The 21872-nt window shown below is 35.0% G+C and overlaps 2 protein-coding genes across 7 annotated transcripts; both read left to right on the top strand.

Moving 5' to 3' along the window:
• The first annotated feature begins 1818 nt into the window (after positions 1-1818).
• On the top strand, positions 1819-4633 carry LOC136346802 (uncharacterized). 5 transcript variants are annotated; one of them, XM_066296244.1, is made up of 7 exons: positions 1819-1872; positions 2138-2375; positions 2432-2570; positions 2848-3147; positions 3444-3594; positions 3694-3857; positions 4280-4633. In XM_066296244.1, the coding sequence occupies exons 2-7, from the start codon at positions 2191-2193 to the stop codon at positions 4580-4582; spliced, it is 1242 nt and encodes a 413-aa protein (XP_066152341.1). In that variant the 5' UTR covers positions 1819-1872; positions 2138-2190; the 3' UTR covers positions 4583-4633. The 5 variants fall into 5 exon arrangements, with proteins under 5 accessions (XP_066152341.1, XP_066152344.1, XP_066152340.1 ...); XM_066296247.1 differs by having other exon boundaries at positions 1846-1872; positions 2176-2375; XM_066296243.1 differs by lacking the exon at positions 1819-1872 and adding an exon at positions 1943-2035 and having other exon boundaries at positions 2176-2375.
• A 3893-nt stretch (positions 4634-8526) lies between these two features.
• On the top strand, positions 8527-21639 carry LOC136346803 (senecionine N-oxygenase-like). 2 transcript variants are annotated; one of them, XM_066296249.1, is made up of 7 exons: positions 8527-8665; positions 19859-19997; positions 20067-20220; positions 20283-20425; positions 20480-20575; positions 20635-20853; positions 20902-21639. In XM_066296249.1, exons 2-7 carry the CDS (start codon positions 19881-19883, stop codon positions 21214-21216), a joined length of 1044 nt encoding a protein of 347 aa, XP_066152346.1. In that variant the 5' UTR covers positions 8527-8665; positions 19859-19880; the 3' UTR covers positions 21217-21639. The 2 variants fall into 2 exon arrangements, with proteins under 2 accessions (XP_066152346.1, XP_066152345.1); XM_066296248.1 differs by lacking the exon at positions 8527-8665 and adding an exon at positions 12100-12407.
• Positions 21640-21872: the final 233 nt, after the last annotated feature.

Here is a 21872-nt window from a genome sequence, read left to right as displayed (position 1 = left end):
CATTAATAAATTTTATTTGCACTCCACCGGATTCAGAATGCCCCTCAGAAGTGCCTCAAATCTGCCGATTTAAACTTTTCTGTAGAACGAATTTTAATGGAGATGGCATCTATTGAATAAAATGTAAAATGAGTAGCACGCTGTAAATATGACAATCTACTGTTGAGCTAGCAACAGAAAGGTAGTAAAGAGACGTAACAAAAGGCAGAAGCTACAGTTGATGTAAAAAGACGTTAAGGTATTTACACGTAGGATGAAGGAAGGAACTCTTAACGCACGAGTAAGAAATGTTCCGCGTCAAATATGACGATCGCCCCCAATATACCTTACACCTTGTTGCGTATTTTAAAATCACAGTGTATTAAGGGTTGAAATTACATTTTAAAGCTCCTCATTCATTTTTTGTGTTTTCGTAGCATTAACATCAAAATTGGTATAATTAGGGGTTGCAAGGTGCCAAGTAAGAATTTTAATCTAATTTTTACGTAGCTCCTAGAGGGCGCTAGTTGCAACCCACCCTTGCGGTATATTTGGTCATATTTTCTATGAGCACAATTAAAGTCAAATTCGATTAAACATAAAAAAATGGCGTCTATTTTTACCCCAAAAAAGAAATTCTCGTTTAATCTCTCTTCATTTACAAGATTTTTATCGATGAGCTAAATCGTGTCGTACCATTTCGAACCCTCAAAAACGATGATGGCTGCAAGTGCGCCAACATTTGAACAATATTTTTCCCCATCGGTGGATCGGTCTTCGTAGTGGATTCCCACGGCCCGCAAGAAGCCCAGACAATAATCCATTCGACTTTTCAATATAATCGAGTACGAAAGCAATTGTAAACAACGGGACAATTAATACTCGCAAAGAATTGTGGCGAAAAATTCAACAAGCAGCTGATGAAATAGGAGTAACGCCAATATGCAATTTAGAGTAAAAAGGTTTTTTGAGAAAAAGGATAGTAAAGCGCATTAACGCTGAAAATGGTTATTTGGAACAACTGCTTAAATACGGCTTATTTTTCGTTTGTTAATGGCTTTTCATTTCTTCAATGCGGCAAAACATTCATTTGGAAATTAATAAAATAAGGTTAATAATTTTTTTTACAATAAAAAAATAAAGTTTTGGTGTTTGACCTATCGGCCTGGCTTTCTCCCAGGCCATGGAAATTCGCTGCCACGGCCCATCCATCAACGTGGAAAAACATCATTCAAATGTTAGCGCACCTGCAGCCACCATCGTTTTTGAGAACTTTAGATGGTGCGAAACAAATTAGCTTTTGGGTGAAAATCTCTTAAACAAAGAAAGATATCGGAATTAAACGAGGATACCGTTTTTTTGTGTAAAAATAGATGCTCTTTCATTGCATTGAATAGAATTTGATCTTAGTTGCACTCGTGGAAAATACGATCAAATATACCGACGCGATGAGTTGGAACTAGTGTCCTCTAGGAGCTGGTTAAAATTAGAAGAAAAAAAAATTGATATAAGATATGTTGGATCCAATCATTATATTTTACTGTCCCCTATGTCGGGTCCGGCCTATTCCCCAATGAATCACCCTGTATAAAAAAAATTAAAATTAAATAAATGTTACCCCACCAGGAATCTACCCCGGAAAAAGATTGCGCACACTTCGTCAATTTGAATGCGCAGACCAGCATTTTGTATTCATCATAATGAAATTCTTCTAGTCTATACCGCATTTAGTTATTTTATATTTATAATCAAATTTGTAAATAATACAATTATTAGGTATTTACATTACTTGGTTTCTTATCAACGGAAATTTTATAATAGCTTATTAAATAATATAGGCTCCCTTGAAAACGCGAAATCATTGTTAGAGAGATTGTGGCAAGAGCACGTATCGTAAGTAGACAGTATCATTCAATATTTTTTATTTACCAATCTGTTTGGCTCGATTTTTCCAACTCCTAGTAATTTTTACCTGGAAGATTATTTCCATGAAGATGGAAATATTAGCGCGTAGCCTGATTTTGCAGCTTCTATGGAAATTATTGTGTTAGAAAAGGTACCAGAAGCTTCAAAAAGCGGGCTTTAGTCTATAAGTTTATGTCTTCAAGCGTAATCTTGTATTATCAAATGTCATCAGATAATATAAAGCTCCTTTTAGGTGGTTTGTAGAAAAGCATTTTATATTATTTTCAACAGAGACGCGTCCTCAAAATGAGAGTGGCCATTATAGGATGCGGGGCGGCAGGATTGTCCTCAATCAAACAGTGCTTGGACGAGGGAATAGAATGTGAGGCATTCGAACAAGGATCGAAAGTTGGGGGTACCTGGAATTATTACGATCATATCGATGAGGCCAATATTTTGTCTCAACATTCTTCAATGTACCAAGGCCTCGTGTAAGCGATGAAATTCGAAGTTGAGCCTTATATCTGAAAGTAGTAAAGAATTTTAGTACAAACCTTCCCAAGGAATTAATGGAGCTTGACGGATTTCCCTATAAGGAACAGAAAAGCTCATTTATTTCTCAAAGGAACGTTATCGAGTATCTAGACGATTATGCTAAACATTTCGGTCTCTTAAGTCACATTAAGGTAAAAACTTTAATATAGGAGACACACAGGTCTTTTTTTCTGATTCTATGTGACGACTAGATACTTTTCTCCTCTGCGTGCTGACGTAATAAGTCAAGTAAAAAAAATATAGATAAAATGTGCGGTAAAATGATGAAATTAGATCTTAAATTACTAATCATCTTTCAAAGTTACATTAATAATAATTCTATAGTCAGCCCCCGAGAATATGTACAACTTCATCCATTTTAATGATCCTTACCTAAGATGGATTTTTTCGGTAATTGGTATATTTCAGTTCGATCACAAAGTGGAATTTGTCGATCCAAGGCAAGATAACAAATGGACAATAAACACTCGAAATCTTAAAAACAATAAACTTATAACGAATATTTTCGATGGAGTCATAGTTTGCAATGGTCACTATTATGAGCCGATTATTCCATCCATTGAAGGAATGAACTATTTCAAGGATAAAAGTTCCCATAGTCATTACATTAAGAAACCTGACAAATTCAAAAACATGAAGGTGTTGGTTTTGGGTGGAGGTCCTTCGGGGGTGGATTTTGCTAGAATTGTTAGCCAAGTTGCAGACAAGGTTAGTTCAGATTAGGTGAGTTTTTCTGCAATCCCCGTTGCAGCGCCAACTGTTCCCATATTGATGTTCGAAATTTACATATTTTAATCATTTATTTATTAATCCGGAATTGCGGAAGAAACAATATATCCATATGATAGAAAAATCATATTCTCAGCTTCTAAGGCATGCTAGCCTTGATTGCACTTCATCGACCGATTTGTAACATCGGCCGAGAATATGTTATTTTCCTTCTTAATACACGACGTACTGTTCTGGAAAAAATCAACTGGCCCTGAAATTAAAACCATTTGCAGGTGTATTTCAGTTTTCGAAAAGACGAAGCATTTGGAAGACATTCTTCAGATAAGTCGATTACTAAGCCCGAGGTCTCACAGATTAAGGAAAGTACTGTGCTTTTTGCTGATGGAAGCGAAGAAGAAGTAGAATTTATCATTTACTGCACAGGTAGAAATTCACTCTTTAGTGCCTTCTCCAAAACTTCTTTGATATTTGGCCACCACCTAAAATTTTAGCGACATTTAAAGTTATAACTTTTTCACGCAGGTTTTGCAACAACATTCCCATTTTTAAGCAAAAGATGTAAAATAGAAGTGGACGAAAACTGGGTTTACCCACTTTACAAACATATAATCAATATCGAACACCCCAGTATGGCAATCATTTCAATTGCAACACGTGTATGCCCCTTTCCTTTATTTGCAATTCAGGTCAGTATTACACAGTGTGCACAATGGCAATATCTTAAACGACAAGAGATGCGAGCTTGGTTAAATTGGGAAAAAATTGTGCTACTTAAGGGTCAACGAAATGTTGCTTCGTAATTTTTATGATGAACAACCGTTTTCTTAAATCTGCCAAAAGAAACCGCATATTTAGATTTCCATTTTTCGTCAATAATTCAAGAACTATTCATGGCAGAAATATTTTAAAAAAACATTAAAAAGACACCTTTTTATGAGGCATTTAAAAGATCTTATCAGATTTTCCGTATCATTAAGAATATGAAAACGTCCAATTTTGTAGTTCTGGGAACTTCGCTGTAAAAACAATTTAAAAAACCAAAATTTTAAAAGTCTTCTAGAGCCTGCAAAAAATCACGACGCAGTTTCACTAACACCACAAATTTCAGGTGAGGTTTTATCTGGCGTTTTTAAAGGGGCTCTGCTTGATATCTAAGGAAGAAATGTATGACGATCTCCTAAAAGATAGAAAACAACGTGATGAGCTCGGGGTACCCAAAAAGTTAGCCCATGAAATAGGATTTTTTCAACTTGAGTACTGTCAGGATTTAGAAAACGTAGCTCAAATCAGAGGGGTACCGCCAGTTATAGGACTAATGTTTAAATATCACTTAAAGAAGAAAGGTCGAAGATATAATTACAGGGTCCTTAACGATGAAGAATTTGAAGCATTTCCGATCCCAGAGGCGTGAATAATATGTACACATATCTACCTCAATTAAGATAAAACAATATGATGATTATCTAACGCAAATAATTATTTACATATCAATCAAAACGCACAAAGCGATACATTTTCACAAGTGGACTTTTTTTGTCACGAGGAAAATCTTCAATAGAGCCCCACTCTGGTGTTCTGGCCAGTAGTATGGAATTTCCCGAAAGTCCACACCCACTAAGAAACAGAGTAGTTTTTTTCTTTTCGTCCCGTACCCGTACCGGAGCTGTCCCTGAAAGATTGAGCCTCTCTCCGAATCAAAGAAGTCTAGTTCGATTTCCTTCGATAATTTTTTTTTCATTTGATCTATTTGATTGAACAAGTTTCTTCAGCTCTCGGTGACGCGTTCGTTTCTCCTCTTTTCTTCGATGATGTGACAGATGACGTTGCCACATCGATCCCACGTTGTTTCGCTTTCTGTCATCCCTGCTAACACGGTTTCAGAAGTCAGTACTCTCACGCTGTCATTGAGAGTTTCCCTTTGATACCGGGAATGGGAGCATTGAAAGATGCGGTGCTCAGCAGTGCTTAAGTTACGCGCGAGCTGCTTAAAGTTACCGTGATCGCTGAGGGCCTGTGTGATGTGGAAATTCACGCTTTTTTGCTTGCGTGAACTCCAGATCGAGAGGTCAAGAAATGGTACCTTATTCCACTGACCTCGCCACTCTAGAATTGCCTGGAGTGTCAAACCTGGATAGTTCGCAGTCTCCCTGCTGCTCGCCTATCCGGTTGCGATGGCTCGCTGAGGCTTTGCCTCTCCTTTAGGTAGGCGGAGGCATTGAACGATCTGAGGAATATAGATAATGGCATATCGTTTAATGGATTTTCACATAGAGGTCCGTTTTACATGGTTCGTGAAACACACTTGTTGCCGTTTTATTCAGATGCTACACAAAATACCTTTTGTTATTTTGTTGTAAAATTATTTTATCTTATCAACGTGCATTGGCCTTCTTACACAGTCCTTGCACAAGACATAACAAACTCGACATTACCAGTTTTTTAAACTCCTAATTAATACTCAACTGTATCTTTTGATTGCATTTTTATTACGCATAAAATTAAATGCTGCTAAGGCGCGTTAATTAAATCGAACCTTATGAACTGAACCAAAACGATTACTTAAAATGCCAACTCCGTAAAATTATATTGAACTGGATAAATCTAGAATGATTCCAAATTATGTCAATTATTTTATTAATGCTATGGTTCTCGATAAGAATAATCGTCTCGCTCTAATTTTCTGGATTTCGCAAGTGTATTTTGTGTTTGTTGAGTACAATAATAAGAAAACGTAAAAAAAAAGTATATTGAGAAATGAAATACTGTATGAGGCATGCAATTTGCAATAAAAGACGTGAACGATGTTTGAGTGTATGATGTAATTACAGAAGAGATTTGCAAGAGCAGATTTAATTAATATAAATAGGGACAACAATTAATCGAAGCAACAATTTCAATAGTTTCTATCTATTATAATTTGTTGACTGTTTATTTCGGTCCATGAGTTGAAATTGTGTCAGAATTGAATGCTATCATGTTTTATGAACTCGCTGAAACCGTAGGAAAAGATATAGGAGCGCGTAAATAAATACAGGGTTATTTACGCTATGCTGCCGGGCATATCGTAGCCAAAATACGAGGCTTTCAAAAAGCTTTACTTTTGAGCTACACTATTGGACAAAAGTAGAGAAACTTCAGTGATTTTGAATAAATTCTTTTGAACCAAACTGAATCTGGAAATTATTAAACATATACAGACGTATAAATTTAAGAAAAATTCTTGGCGATTTGCGACCAAAAACAAAAAATATATTCAAAATATAAATAACAAACTGGGACAAGAATAGAGAAACTCTCAAACAAGTGAGGAAATCGTTGGTAATTTTAAACTTAAATAACCCCCGTTGGGTTTTTTCCTCTGTGGTTACATCAAGCCCGCGATATACGAAACCCCCACGAGGAACTATTAGAGATGATTCATCGTGGTTCGACAATTTTACATATTGATATGAGGGATGATCATTCCGAATTTTTATTACAAATGATCATATTATAATACATATATATTTATATAAATGTCATTGTTATAAATGTCATTGTTATAAATGTCATTGTTATAAATGTCATTATTATAAATGTCATTATTATAAATGAATAATTTTTGCGTTATCTTCAATAAATCTTTAATAAATCACTTAAGTATCGATGTGTTTTACTGTCAATGAAAAAATATCGCATTTTTCAATAAAAATGATTCCAGAACCAAAACGCCTCAGTACCAACTGGGGATTTACACGCAAAATCTGTCTCCTACAATGTCCTTTATAACCTCGCTGACATTGGGCCATCTTTTTGAAACACCCTGTGTAACAAAAAATTCATAAGGATATAGGCCCGGGAATACTTCGTTGCGAAGATACAGGACGTTAATATTTAAAAATTTATTTTCTTGTAATAGCGCCTACACTTTTTGAGATATTCGGTTGAAATTTTTAGAGTATTTGTGACGCGTCATTTGCTACCAGGACAGACAATAAAGTCATCAAATCTACAAGGTGATATTTTTTCCCAACGTGGTAAGACCCGCCGGAAAACAACTATACATGGCTGGTGTGGCTTCCTATATTGACCATAACACGCCTTACACCTGGACTGCGATTCCATGGAAACATGTGGGACTGAGAAAAACATTTTTGTCGACATTGCAAAAAATTACAACATTACGTTGAAATTCTTTTAGCATTCAGCCTCACAAAAAATGTATTTGTCCCCAACGTGTATTCCCATGGAATCAGGGTCTTGACTGCAGGCATGGATCAACTCATCATACGAAACTGAGGTGATTTGAGCATCTTACGGCCTTCTATTCACTGCGTAATCAAAACTTGAAAAAAGAAATAGTTCAAATTATATGGAAATCAAAAACGGTTTTAGAGTGAGGAATAATTTTTGGTAAACTATCTTGAGCACTGGCCTGAGGAGAGCAAGGCTGACTGTGCTCCTAGATGGTTGGAACCTAGTCATCGGTTTATGTAAAAGTTCATGAAAAATGCTAAAATGTTTAATTAAGGTATGAAAAATTCTGTAATTAAAAATTTCTGAAGTGCCTTCTTATTTAAATTCATAGCGCTAAGTGGCCATCTTAATTAAGAAGTACAACGTCTTTTATGTAAAACTTGATTCACTTTAATTAAATGATTTTCACGAGTCATATGTTGTTGTCGACTGCTCTCATGTGAACTTGAAAAATGTATTCACAAACAATAAAAATAAAAATACAATTCCGAGTATTTGACTCGTTATTTGCCGCACAAGGCTTTTTACGGTTTAACACCCTTTAAAATGACCAGTTATCGAGGTATTTCCGTATTTTTAATTTATATTGATACCTAAACAAGAAAATCAAGATTCGTGCCTTCCTGGATGCCATATTCGGTTCAATACATTGTTGATCGATGTTTTAGATGCCATGATGAACTAAGGACTTAGAACGAGGAGTGAGAAATAGACAGGAAGGAGAAGTGATCTGGGTGATGAAAAATCCTAAACTTCCAACGTTTCTCGTTAAATTATCAAGTTTATTTATTGATTCTTGATTTCGTTTACTGCCACCAACCTAATTATTTACTTTGTAACATTCGCGTCCTCACCTGCTGATTGAATCGAATCGCAAAAGCAGCTGCGCTTATCTTTAGGCTTCGACTTATTGCATCAGAAACATTAACTTATCTGATTCAATAGTATGGTGTGCGAACGTAATAGGAAATGTCTGGGAGGATGTCTGAAAGTATTTTAAGTCATGTTTACTTAGGCAGATAGCCTATCTCTTATTATTTTTGGCGCTTCGCGAAGCTTGAAGTGGTCACTTACGAATTCGCACAACGTTTAATATAGATCATCCTCTAATTGTAAAGTATGTAATGAATTTGTTCGGTATGAAAAAAAAAAGTATTCATATGATTTCTCCTTCTTGTGCCTATGGACCATTCTGAAGGCTCACGAAAAGTATCTGTTTCGAGGAAAATTTTCATTGGAAGAGTGAAGTTTCAAACAGGTAAAATTGATTCGCACTGCTGGGTACCCCCCAAATTATGTATAATATTGATTTGAAATAATATTTAAAAGTTGAGCGGAATTGCTCATTACGAAACGTTGCAAGCTCTTTTCATTGAGCAATATTCTCAGGAATTTCACCAACAAAATATCCCTAATGAAGCTTTTGTTGACCGTCCGAGTAAACATACATTCAAACGTCTCTATTTTCCTATCAAACACATATCGCAACAAAAACATTTACAGGTCAATGACGAAAATTTTGTTTATATCAAAAGGTGGTGAACAATAATTTCTATAAATTTTACAACAAAAACGGAATCTTTCCAGAATACTGATCACGTCATCAGATTGATAAATATTTAGATCAATCGATAGGGTACATATTAGCACTGCTGAAAATCGAACTAAATTTAAAATTTCAGAACCGTTTACAAAAGCAGATAATTTCTGGTTGTTTTGAAATATGGCGCGAGGTTAATGAAATCGAATCAATTAATTTTATTTTTTCATTAATATTCACGTTTCTACATTTGTCCCACAGCATCAGTAAAAACTACTGAGGTGTGGGGAAGCGGTCAAACACAATGAATTTTCCAAAATGAAGAAATCATTGAATTTGTGACTGGACGAAAAAATGTAAATTTTGAGGAAACGACGGAGATTCGAGATTTGACTTGCGAAACAAAAATTCATATTTCTTTGGCCGCCAAACGTTTACGCTTTTTCTCAAACCTGTAAAAGTTGATCAGTACTGTCCTGTCCTAACCTGATGCAATAAAAACTAATCTTTGTATGCGGTTACTCAATAAGAATCTAAAACACGCACCAACGAAATGAGCATTACTCTATGATAATTTTAGCATTTTACAGGGTGATTTATAGTGTCCAGGTAGGTAATTGCAAAAATGTCCTATTTTCTTCGACCAGTCCTAAACAATTACATATCTATTGTTATTGTAATTTAAAAACCAGGCAGGGCAAATACGATATGTGTTAATACCAAGAATTTGTAAAGTATATTTTTTAAATAAAATATTATTAACTGTAACTATTCCCTCATCGACGCTATGTATTACAACGGTTTTTTGCTCGAAACATTACAATTGATTGGGAACTTTCCCCTCTTGTCCTGTGCCCACACCAGAACTGTCCCTGGGTCAGGGAAATTCGATTCGGTGTTCATTTGTTTATTTCTTTTTAATACTTTGCTGCATTCCAAAAATTCCACCTTTCCATTCCTTTTCAGTCGGCTCTTTCGTTTTTTCTTTGATCATGTCACGGGCAGCATTGCAGCATCAGTCCCACGTTGCTTGTTTTCCATCATCCCTGCTACCCGGGGTTTTGGAGTCGGTGTTCCCACATTAGCTTTCGGCCCTCCCTCCTCAAAGCTCGGATTGGAAAGTGATCAATTAGTCTGCACGTTCCTTGTGCAATTAAAAACAGTTTTTGTAGCAGCACATTCGCTAATAATAACAATTGTGAACTTCAAAATTTGTTTAAATGCGTTAAATTGTTAAGGGTAAGCTTAAAATTGCCCTATATCTCGATGGTAAAAGAAATTTCAATAAAGGTTCTAACAGGCTAGAGGTCTGTCTATGAACCTGGGTAAGGCAAAGATTAACATACAGAGACTCAATTTATCTGGACCCTCCCTGCTAGGAAAAATTATTTTATTTGCGAGGCAGTTACAAATAACAAAATGTAACTCTAAATTCTTAGTAATAAATTAAGTAAGCTAACCTGAATTAACCTACCTACATAAGAACCAACAAGAACAAGTAATTTTTTAAGTGCTCAAAATGCGACCCGTGTAGTTCTAAACTGTTTTATTAGTTTTTTAAACATTTACAAGGCTTAAATTGGCTTTATTTAGTGGTACGTTGAAGTAAACCATTTTTCCCAAGACAAATGCAATTTTTCAAATGGAAAAACAAGTGGTGTCAGATCGGGCGACTTTGCAGGTCTTTCTATCAGACCTCCCATCTGGTAGGTACAACTCAATGGGTTGAGGTTTCATTGAATTGAAAATTTACTGTCTTATCTTTACGGTTCATATTTCCCTCCTCCGTTAACCGATGTTCCATGTTCTTAACAATCAAAAAATATTTGTTTCCAACATTTCGAAATAAAGAGGCATTATTATTAAGTTTTCCATCATAAACGTTTTACTACCTTTAATTTACTTGTTGTAAATTGAACAAATTTAACCTAAAGATTAGCAAAACACTTTTTATTATTCGCACTTATCGGTAAAAACGATATAATAATTTCTCTTGTAAATTCATGGGTTGACATTTGAGATACACTGATGTACAATCTTATTACGATCTAACCTTGTTGGCCCCGTACAGGGCCCAGAATTCGTTTTTCGCCAGCCACCTCGTGTATTAATGAAGTTAAAAGAGACGTTACTCTCAAGAGGTGTGGCAATGCTGTCTTTTAAAGCTATTAGTGGAAAAAACCTTTTGCACTGCTGTATCATAGAAATATTGAAGCTGGTCTAAACTGAGTTATGAAATAGATGTTACGAAATGAATATTATAACCAGTTAGGAAATGAAATTCGCTTAGTGATCAGCTAGATTAATAGAAAACTGTCAGTTCAATTGTAAACATTTTGAAAGGGTGAAAAATTCAATTGAATAATTAGAAATTACTACTTTCTGAACGAATTCAGGAACGAAATCAATGGATATGTGGCACCTGCCATGTGATCATCAAGGCCCTAAGAAACGCCACCTCTGAACGTTCCTACTGCTTTTATTTCCACATCAACTGAATTCGTTCTTGTTTGAACAAAAACATTTTATACGAATATCGAAATTCATTAGCCAGTTTAAATCTGACCTATAGAACTGAGATGAAGACAATCATGGTAAAGATCGACATGGCAGTATTTTTCAACAAAATAAGGATATGGGCTTCATTAAGTGAAATCCGCTTATTTTTATGTTTATCACGAGGGACGCTAATTAGCAACATACAAATAATTTTGAAACGCGAATGTACTTAAGAAGTCATTAAATAAAAGGAAAAACGGATAATTTTGTGAAGGTATCGTATCCTCGTGATATTTTGCAATAACTATAGTATATAGGGAGAGACGTTCTATATGAGGACAGTATGTAGGTCTAAACATATACATAATCGTTAAAGAACATTTGGATTGATAAAACTGGATGAAAACGTTCCAGATTTGATCTAACTTGATTTGCGTATCGAGGAATATCTTCGTACTCGTATTTCGGCAATTTTGGTAGCAAGTAAAGGTGAAACCAGCTTTTTAAATGCATATAAATAAAAAATTCTCATAATGAATCATTTATACTAGACCATCACTAAATTCCTTATCATTAAACCAATTCTTTTGCATCATCCGAAACACATTTAAAACCAATACGCCACCGAATCACCATTCATTCTCTCATTCACTTTCACGCAGTACGAACCGCTGAAAACGGTTCAAACTTTTACCAGCGAACCGAAAGTCGTATATAAACTTTGTTACTTAATTAGTTTATTTTCATTTATTTATATTTTATACCATTTGAAAATGCGTGTCGCGATCATTGGTGCTGGTGCAGCCGGATTGGCCGCGGCCAGGCACGTGTCTGCCTCCGGATTTGAGTTGGATGTCTTCGAGATGAGGTCCCAGCTTGGTGGGACCTGGGTGTACACCGATGAAGTTGGGAAGGATCGGTATGGCTATCCCGTATATTCTGCGATGTATAAAGGATTAAGGTAAGTTTGGATTTTTAAATGACAAAGGAGTTTAACAAAAAAAATGTTGGTGCTAGAAAATCGAACTTTCGATAACTTTGTCGGAAAAATAACGCTTTCAACGGTTAAAAATACTTTAACATCCATGGCAGGTTTTCCTTACTTTTTGTGCTTTCCCCTCAATAAATGCGGTATTTTGTCCATAAGGTTTTTCCGCCACCGACTGAAGATATTTGATGATTTTACTTTTTTTTTTTTAACTTATCAGTTTTTGCCTTTTCGAACTCATATAGTGTAAACGTGAAAAATATTGGTGCGTTAAAACTATTTTGTATTATTAAATAAGTGCTGCCTCGAAGTTTCTTTTAGCCGAATAGATCAATGTGGGAAACTGGGTTCCTTCAACTTCACGATCTTCTCTTTCGGACAGCTGAGAGCTGAAATTTTACTAAACACTTTTGCTTTATTGAGGCTCCCACTTTGTGTTTTCTTAGATTTTTTGTAAAATAGCTATAAGGCACAAAAATTTAAATCCGTAACAGAAAAGTAATTATTTTAATTCCATGTTAATTACAACGGGGACTAAATTTATTATGATTTCATAAGCCGATTTGCATCAAAATCATAAGGAATTTAAAATGAATTTTCAAGGAAATAGAAAGTACCTAATGCCAGTCTTGTTAACAACATGTGCGAAAATAAATCGTTTTTCTATTAATAAATTAAATATTATTTAAACGAGCCCAAAACGTAAACTATAGAACAACACTGTAGATATCTGCTAGATATTTTATGTTAATTTTCCTTTGGTGAATTATCCTCGTTAACGAAGTAAAACATTTATTCATTACATCGTTTAATGGCGCCTTGGCACAATATAGTAACACGTCTATCATGCTATAACTAAAATTTACTTACATACGAAGTACGTACTATTTTGAATTTTTTTAAATAAAATTTAGTACAATTTAACACATTATTTATACGATATTTATTCGTGAAAAAAATAAGTATAATAATTTAAAAAATATATTCGCGTTGTAACCGCTAATAGGTCTAGAGAAAGCCGGAATTTATTTTTATCTATCAACTAATAGTTTTTTAAACTTAATCTGAAAATAAATAAATAGATTACTCATTGGCTAACAATAATTCTTTCGGCACTAGTAATTTTTCAGGCAACTCATTAACATTAACATAATGAAATAATTTTAACGAGTAAAAACATTAATTCTTGTTACTCTATGGAAATTGTCCCCCTGTAAAGTTATCTGAACCACAGCAACAACTTCGTTACCATGGAAACCGACATTCTGACCAATCTTTGACTCAGTTCCAGTAAAACGATGAAATCAGTGCAAAGCATTGATCACTTCCTCGGTTGTCATCCAGATAAATCTCCTGTACTTAAGTCAGTTCAAAGTGAAAAACATGATATGCGATATAACTTTTAAAAAATCATTATAACTTTAACCTTCTTAACAATGTTATAATGTAAAGTGTTTTATGGAAGTGTTACAGGACGTTAAACAACAAGGAAAAAGTCATCTTATGACATGAACTTAGCAATCCATGCGCGAGACGCAATCAAAGCCGTCCATCACCAGACAGTATTAAGAGACCTTCTAGCAAGTGGTGCACAATTTTTTTAAAAATTATTTATAATCTTCTGGAAGAAATTTCCAGGGCTTTGACCTAGTCACCCTAAGGGCTAACAGTCCAAAAATGTAGGAACTTTATCTGTAAAATAATTTTCCATGGAAACTAAGAAATTCACTAATCCTCTATAGACAGACTATACAGTCATATACAGTGACCAAAGCAGATATAGTTCGACCAAATACAAGCGACTGCCCGTCACAAAAGTGACATTTGCCTAACCAGCACGGCCAAGACTTCCGACTGATGCAATGGTTGTAGGTGTGCCGGTTATTGGGCATAAGTATATGCGTTTAGGGTTACTTTCGCTATAGTTCATTTTTCTCTCTTGGTGAGAGTCGACAATATTTTTTTGGAATTTGAGGGTAAAGATTCTAACTGCTTTGAAATTGCCGCGGTTGAGCTTCAGAGCTTCTAACCTGAAAAGTAATCTTTCTCTATTGCTCGAAGAGTCCAATTACGTACCAAGTATAGTGCATAGATAAAGTACTTGTTAATTTAGAAATAGAGCCTTTTTTCGTTTCAATTGACGCTATACTTCTGGAAAAGCTACCAGCAGTAATAATTAGTCTTTAATCCTAAGACTATTCCGCTCAAAGGCTGTCATTTATAATTGTATTTTGTCGGCCGAATGTTATCAATATTGTCGAATTCGCGTAATAACATCTACTTACCACCAGTACTTAGTTCCTCTATTCATTGTTTCACGGTACCATATAGTCCATTTAACCTAATGGATCAGAATATCTAAAAAATAACTTATTGGATTGGGAGAAGTCCCAAGTGGGATTTCTGTGTCTCAAAGGGTTCCACTCAATCACACCAAACACAACCCCTCAATCTTAGCACCTTAGGGTGGGGCGACGGTAACTTTGGAATCTTAAATGGCATCCTCCATTCTTTACTGCAGATTCGGATTCAACGATGAAAATTAAGTAGTTTTTTTTTAACTATATCCGATTCGCGACAGATGACGCTGTAATCAGGAAAATAAGTTTTATTCTTTTTCCAGAAGAAAATTACCGTATCTTTTGATTTTTAATTTTCACCATGAGGGCATTATCTAATGATATAAGAATTGAACGCTTTTTACATATGAGGCGTCTTAGGATTGTTAGGCTGCTGTCAAAGCTTATAAGGGTCGCTTTCCTATTAGAAAAACGCTATCCCTTTCCCACGTGTCATCGCGTTGTAAAGGTTTTTAAAGAAACTGGATGTCTTAAACCTCCGAAAAAATCGCGTTCAAAAACAGTAACTCATGAAAATAACGAAAATGTAAGTACAAGATTATGGTTAGATTCAGGAATGTTGTAGACAAGTGTAGTGAGAAGTCTCCACAATTTGAAATATCATCCATACCGCATTTCGGTCCACCAAGGACTGAGCCAAAATGATTATAGCCCTGGCATGCATCTTTGTAAATGAGAATTGTAAAAAAAATGAACGAAAATACATATTTTTTTATTTATTCTCTTAACGGATAAAGCCAATTTCACACATCAAGAACAAGTAAATTGAAGAAATATGCACCACTGGTCTATGGAAAATCCTGACTGGACACGACAAGTAGTGGTTAATCGACGACCATGGTCTGCAAACGTTTGGTGTGGAATATTTGACAACAAAATAATCGATCTATATTTCATTGATGGCTCATTGAATGGAGTAAAGCATCAAACTTAGTGAACGAAGATTTGCCTTTATTATTGGAAGATGTTAATTTCAACAGGCGGCCTTCGATGTGTTTTCAGTATGATGGTTGCCCGGCTCATTGAGCCTTAGCTTCCAGAGAATTTTTTTCATCGTGAATATCCTCCAATCGATGCATCAGACTTAACGTACCTATTCATTGGCCTGCACGACTGCTGGATCTTGCTCGACTAGACTTTTTCTTATGGGGCCATCTCGAAGAAAAAACGCACCCAACGGCACGCACAATGCCGGAAGACATGACAAAAAGAATTAGGGACGCTAGTCTGAACTAACCTGAACTAACCTGAACTAACCTGAAGTTCTCTTGTGTTAAAAGTTTATTTATACACTGAATAAAAAATGAAATTAAAATTATTTTTCACAGGCACTTTTGTTTTTTGAAGTCTATCGAATGCAAAAAAAACAGCTTTTCATTTAAAAACCAAAAGATACAGTACTTTCTTCGAAAATCACGATAAAGCGTATTGTTCTGAGAAAAAGTTTCAAATAAACCCTACGTCATTTTCGTCGTGGAACCCAAACGTGCAATCAAAAATGGGGGTTGCCGTTTGAGACTTCAAAGTTACCCCCGCCCGCATGTCGTGGGGTTGAGGAGTCGTGTTTTGCGTCATCGAATGAGCCCCTTCGAGACAAACGGGTATCACTTGAAACTTTTTTCAATGAGATGTGTGCTTTTCGAGATCTTCCGATTTGTCAGGTTAAAAGGGCCATCCGGTATAGACATAATAAACTTTTTATAAAATCAATATAATTGTACATACTTTGTTAGTTATTTATGACACATTATTAATATATTGTAACTTTTGTTGCAATTCCAATATTGATAATACCTATATCAGCCCCAGCACGTATTCATGAGATTGCGGTTGCATTTAATAGATTTTTATTAGTATAATTACTGGATGTTTACCGAAGGAATGGACTACTTAAACTTATCATTGTACATGGTTATTGACATGACCATAGATTGTTTGTAACTTATCATGTTTAACTCGTTTCAATTGGTATATTTCTGGTTTTACACAAGATAGAATAGAATAGTCCAACAGTGTGATATAAAAAAAAAACAAATAATAAAAATCTATTAAGTAATAAGTTCATTAGGGTATTGATATTTGATAATGGATGTTACAAATTCCATACATTGAATCGATTTGAAAATATCCAAGACGATATGAGAAAATTAGTCATCTCAGCCAAAATGTCTGAGCGAATTATCACCTTCATTTGATCACGACATACATTTCTAGTTATTAGAGATTTTTCAATCGAAACCGCGTTTATCTAAACTTTCTATATAAAGCAAAAATATTATGTATTTTTTAAAACTGAATTATAGGGCTTAAAAAGTGTGTACTTTTGATGAAATTTTTGAGGGCGTAGCGTTTGCGCGTTGAAGATCAGTTGAAATTCTTGTAGCGCTGTTGGTTTCAAAATCCGTTTTTTTTTATATTCATCGCTCTCAGAGCCCACACCCTAAACAGGAATCAGCTTTATCATGAAGGTACAGCATCTGCTTCTACTTTTTAGTCATCCAGAAGTATACATTCAAATTTTACCACTATTTAGTATAATCATACAGGGCGTCTTTAAAAAAAAAACGAGCCAAGCTGTAACTCACTTAGTTGTGACCGGATTTTGATGAACTAAAACCAAATGAAATCATATCTTTTCGACTGCCAAGGAACGCTAAAGTTCTTTTTTTTACTCAACTTCTTTCGCTTCAGATTTCAACTTCAAAATTTCAAATAAAACTCCATAATTTTTTTTAATTTTTTAATAGAAAATTGTCTGCTGTTTGCGTAAAAATTTAACGTGAAAACAATTTTTTACTGAAAAAATAAAAAAAATGTATTTCTTTGAGTACTAATGCATTAGTCTAAATATTACAAAAAAGATTTTTCCTTTGCATTTAACAACGTATTTATCGAAATTGGCACTTGATAATTGTCATCAATAACAAAACTAATAACTATTTTTATTGCGTTAAAGAACTAATTTACAATAATCACACTTACACCATAATTGTTCATAAAAAATTATAAAAAAGAATAACATGTTTGCAACAGTTAAGGGCGGTGCCTTGTCCCTTCTCGCTGGGGGTCATATGAGCGTCACTTGACCACGGTGTCAGGCGTCTTTGCACAAGATAATACAATAGAATGAGATGAAAGGGTCCTTGATACAGATGGTCACGTAACTGGCAATATCCAAACTTAAGATACATGCGGCTACATAAATCGTATTGTTGAAATTTTGCTCAATTAAAAAATGTTTTAATATTAACTTGTCATACATAATTAAATTCGGAACAATATTTTTTATCCAAAAATATGAAAAATACATAAAGATCTATTTGAAATTTTAAAGTTCGCACTTGACGTAGAAATTCAATTAAAAAAATGAACTGTAACGTTAACTAGTAGTTTGAAAACTATCATTTTAGTTGATTTTTAGTTCATCAAAATCCGTTAATAAATAACTGAGTTATAGTCTTACCCGTCTCTATTGAGACGCCCTGTATAAACAGGTCAGAAAGATAGAACTGTTTCTAATCATTTTTAAATCCGCTGAACCTTTTCAAACAAAATCTGTAAAATATAAACCTAAACCGGGTGGGTATTGGTTTATAAGTGACTCACAGGGTCATCATTATCTGTTTAAGTTGGGCTCAAAGATGGTGATTGCCATGGTGAAGATACCAGATAAGAAATACCGAGCTGAACGGGTCACCTTTGCTGAGCCTCGTCTAAACTCAGAGAGAATTTCCCTTTTCACGAGACAGAAATGATTAACTAAATACTTATTATTCATTATTATTATTATTATTTGATGGGCTAGAAAATACGTTAAGGGTGGAAGTTCTCGGAATGAAGTGTTCGATCTGATGAGAATACAATAGTTATCAAGGAGGGTCCTCTTTCGATTTTTCAATTTATTCCAGTAGTGGTTGTTTGGGCTTAGTGAACCCCCCGTTATAAAAATAATAATCTGTTGTTTCCGTCTGTAAGTACCTAACTGGATATAATTATTATCTTAATTTTTATAACATTTCACTGTGAGCCTAAATGTTTTTCTGTTAATCTACCTACGTGAGATATCCCAAGAATTCTGCTAACTATCCATATGACTTTTGGAAGGTTCGTTTATCGAAAATTATAAAAGCAATTAAGCTACCTTCTATTTCGATTCGTGTTGCAGTAACGATTGATTTATGGAATATCCTAAAATTAAAACAGTTCTGTTTATTTGGTCAATTATCAGTTATGGGGCAAGTTTTATTCAGATTCAAGTCCATTAAGAAGATATGACGGTCACTAAAACTACCACGGTAAATGTCTTCTTTCCTGCAATAATCGCTTTATCGTCACCTTCTACTTAAAATATTTGTGCATTTTGCATAAAAAATTTAAGGACAATAAATATCACGAATAGTATTAAATTTAGGAACGAGAAAATGATTTTAATAATAAGTGTTATATAAATGGACTAATTAATTTTATATCCTATATCTCGGTATTTGCAGAGAAATATGTTTAACAAACACATGCCCGACTGGATCCCATAAACAACAATTATTTCTTATACCGGCAGCCCGTACATGTTACACATATCTGCAAATGACCCCTCGTCATATTGCCCAATTTGACGAGATTGGAGGTTTTTGTTACTTTTATTATCTCCATGGCAATAACAGCATAACAATTTAGGAGAAATTCCATAGAAATTAAGTCCTACTACCTCCTTCCTACTTAAAGAAAGTCAATCAACGCTAAATCTGCCGGTCTCGGAGGCCATGCTCTGGCGTCTGATTTTCCCGCCGGCTCTTCTGACGCAGCTACGATTAATCACCGAATTTCGCAATTCAAAAAATCCAGTACTTTATGTGACGTACAATCTACATTAACCACCCTGAATATCTATATACTCTATACATTACAAGATACCCTTTTCCTTTTTCTTCTTAGATCCAAAAACTGATCATGACCCTGCTATTACCTTTACCTGTTTGCCTGCTGGGAGGCTTCTGCCCCATAGATAGCTCATACTGTAGCAAGTTATTTTTGCCACAAGATAGAATAATTGCATGTCCCTTTCAGGACCAATTTACCAAAGGAAGTAATGGGATTTCCCGATTTTCCTATTGCCGAACAAGAGAGATCATATTTAAGTCAAGCAGACATTTTGGAGTTCCTTAGCTTATACGCTGAGAAGTTCCACTTAACGGATTACATTAAGGTAAAAAGTTATGCTAAAAATGATTTTATGATCTTCAAAAAAATATTGATATAACCTTTTTGATTTCAGTTTAATACAATGGTAATGGACGTTCGCCCAGCTGACACAAAATGGAAATTAACATATGAGAGCAAGCTCACGGGCAAATCTTTCACTAATTATTACGACTCAGTGATGATCTGCAATGGACACTACAATGACCCCATAATGCCCATAGTTCCAGGTAAGGCCAAACATCACCGGCATAGTACAATGTCTAGTTTAACAAATTTAAATTTTTCACAGGTCAAGAACAATTCACAGGACTCATTGATCACAGTCACAATTACCGGGATCCGGAGAAGTTCCGGGGACAAAGGGTGCTTGTCGTGGGAGCCGGACCTTCTGGTCTTGACTTAACTCTGCATATATCCGGAGTAGCTGAACACGTAAGAAAGGAAATCATTACCCGAAACGACTGTTTGAGAAAAGTTTTCTTTTAGGTGGTGCTAAGTCATCGAATGTCTGAACTCAAAACTCAATATCCAGCCAATGTTGAAATCCGGCCGGACGTGCAACGAATCCTCAACTTCAACAAGGTATTTTACCACACGTTTGGGTTCTCCAAAATTGCTTATCGTCGAATAAACCCTTATAGGTGGAATTCGTTGATGGATCTTGTTGTTGTTTCGACGCAATACTTTTCTGTACAGGGTACAGATACAGCTTCCCATTCCTTCATGAATCATGTGAAATAACCATTGACGATAACCATATTCAGCCTCTCTACAAGCACATGATCCATATAGAAAGGCCTACCATGTGCTTTGTAGGAATACCATTCAATGTGTGCACCTTCCAAATGTTTGACTTACAGGTAGATACTCAAAATTAACTAAAAATCCCATTATTGTCGTATTTTTAGGCCAGGTATTACTGTAAGTACCTGGAAGGTTCCATGTCACTTCCATCAGCGAGAGAAATGCGAATGCACACCCAACAAGACCTAGAGAACCGTAAAGCTAAGGGTTATACCAAGCGTCAAATGCATATGATGGGTCCTGACCAGGAATCTTACTACAACGATTTAGCTCAGGAAGCAGATACTGCCCCCATTCCACCTGTGCTAATCAAGCTTCGAGACTTAAGCGTTAAGAGGCTCTATGATGATTTGCTCAATTTCAGGGAAGATCAATACAGGATTGTGGATGAGAATAACTTCATCAAAATTTCAAATTGAAGATATCTATAAGTTATATTATAGAATAATTGCAAAACGCAACTCCCAAGGTTATAAGTTATTTTTAATAATAACGAGATGCCAGTTCTTCATTCAATGAGAGAACTGCCCTTTTTTAATATTAAAAAGCTATTTATACATACTTCAATCTCTCATAAGAGGTGGTGAAGTTGAGGAATTTCCTAATTAATTCTGAATTAATTTAGAACAGCATATATTCTATTTATTGCTTGTAGTTTCTAATTTATTACATTAAAAAATCGTTAAGCAGTGGCAAATTATACCAGAAGTATTCAGTATCTATCTTCTTTACGAATTTTGCGTTATTTAATAGCACATAACAGGTCCGTATGAGCTATGTAGAGTGTGTTAGAAGTAATCACACCTAACTAGGGTTTATTAAAAGAATAATTTATAACAAAACTAGTTTGATTGGTTGAATATTTCAGAAAACAGGTACTTTCCCTTGTTGCGAGTAAATAACAAAACAAATTTAAAATACAGTGGCTGCCCCTAAAATGTTTTCAGGCCGCTGTAGCTTAGTAAATAACCAAGCACTTGAAGGGATTTAAAGGTGGCCGAGAACATACGGTGTTCAGCGAAATATTTATGTTGGCTTTTTTGATTTGGCATATTTTACAGAATTCAGGGAAGAA

Source organism: Euwallacea fornicatus, chromosome 24, assembly GCF_040115645.1.
Source record: "Euwallacea fornicatus isolate EFF26 chromosome 24, ASM4011564v1, whole genome shotgun sequence".
NCBI lineage: Eukaryota > Metazoa > Arthropoda > Insecta > Coleoptera > Curculionidae > Euwallacea > Euwallacea fornicatus.
Note: the sequence above shows the minus strand (reverse complement) of the source record. Positions and strands in the feature narration are given on the sequence as shown.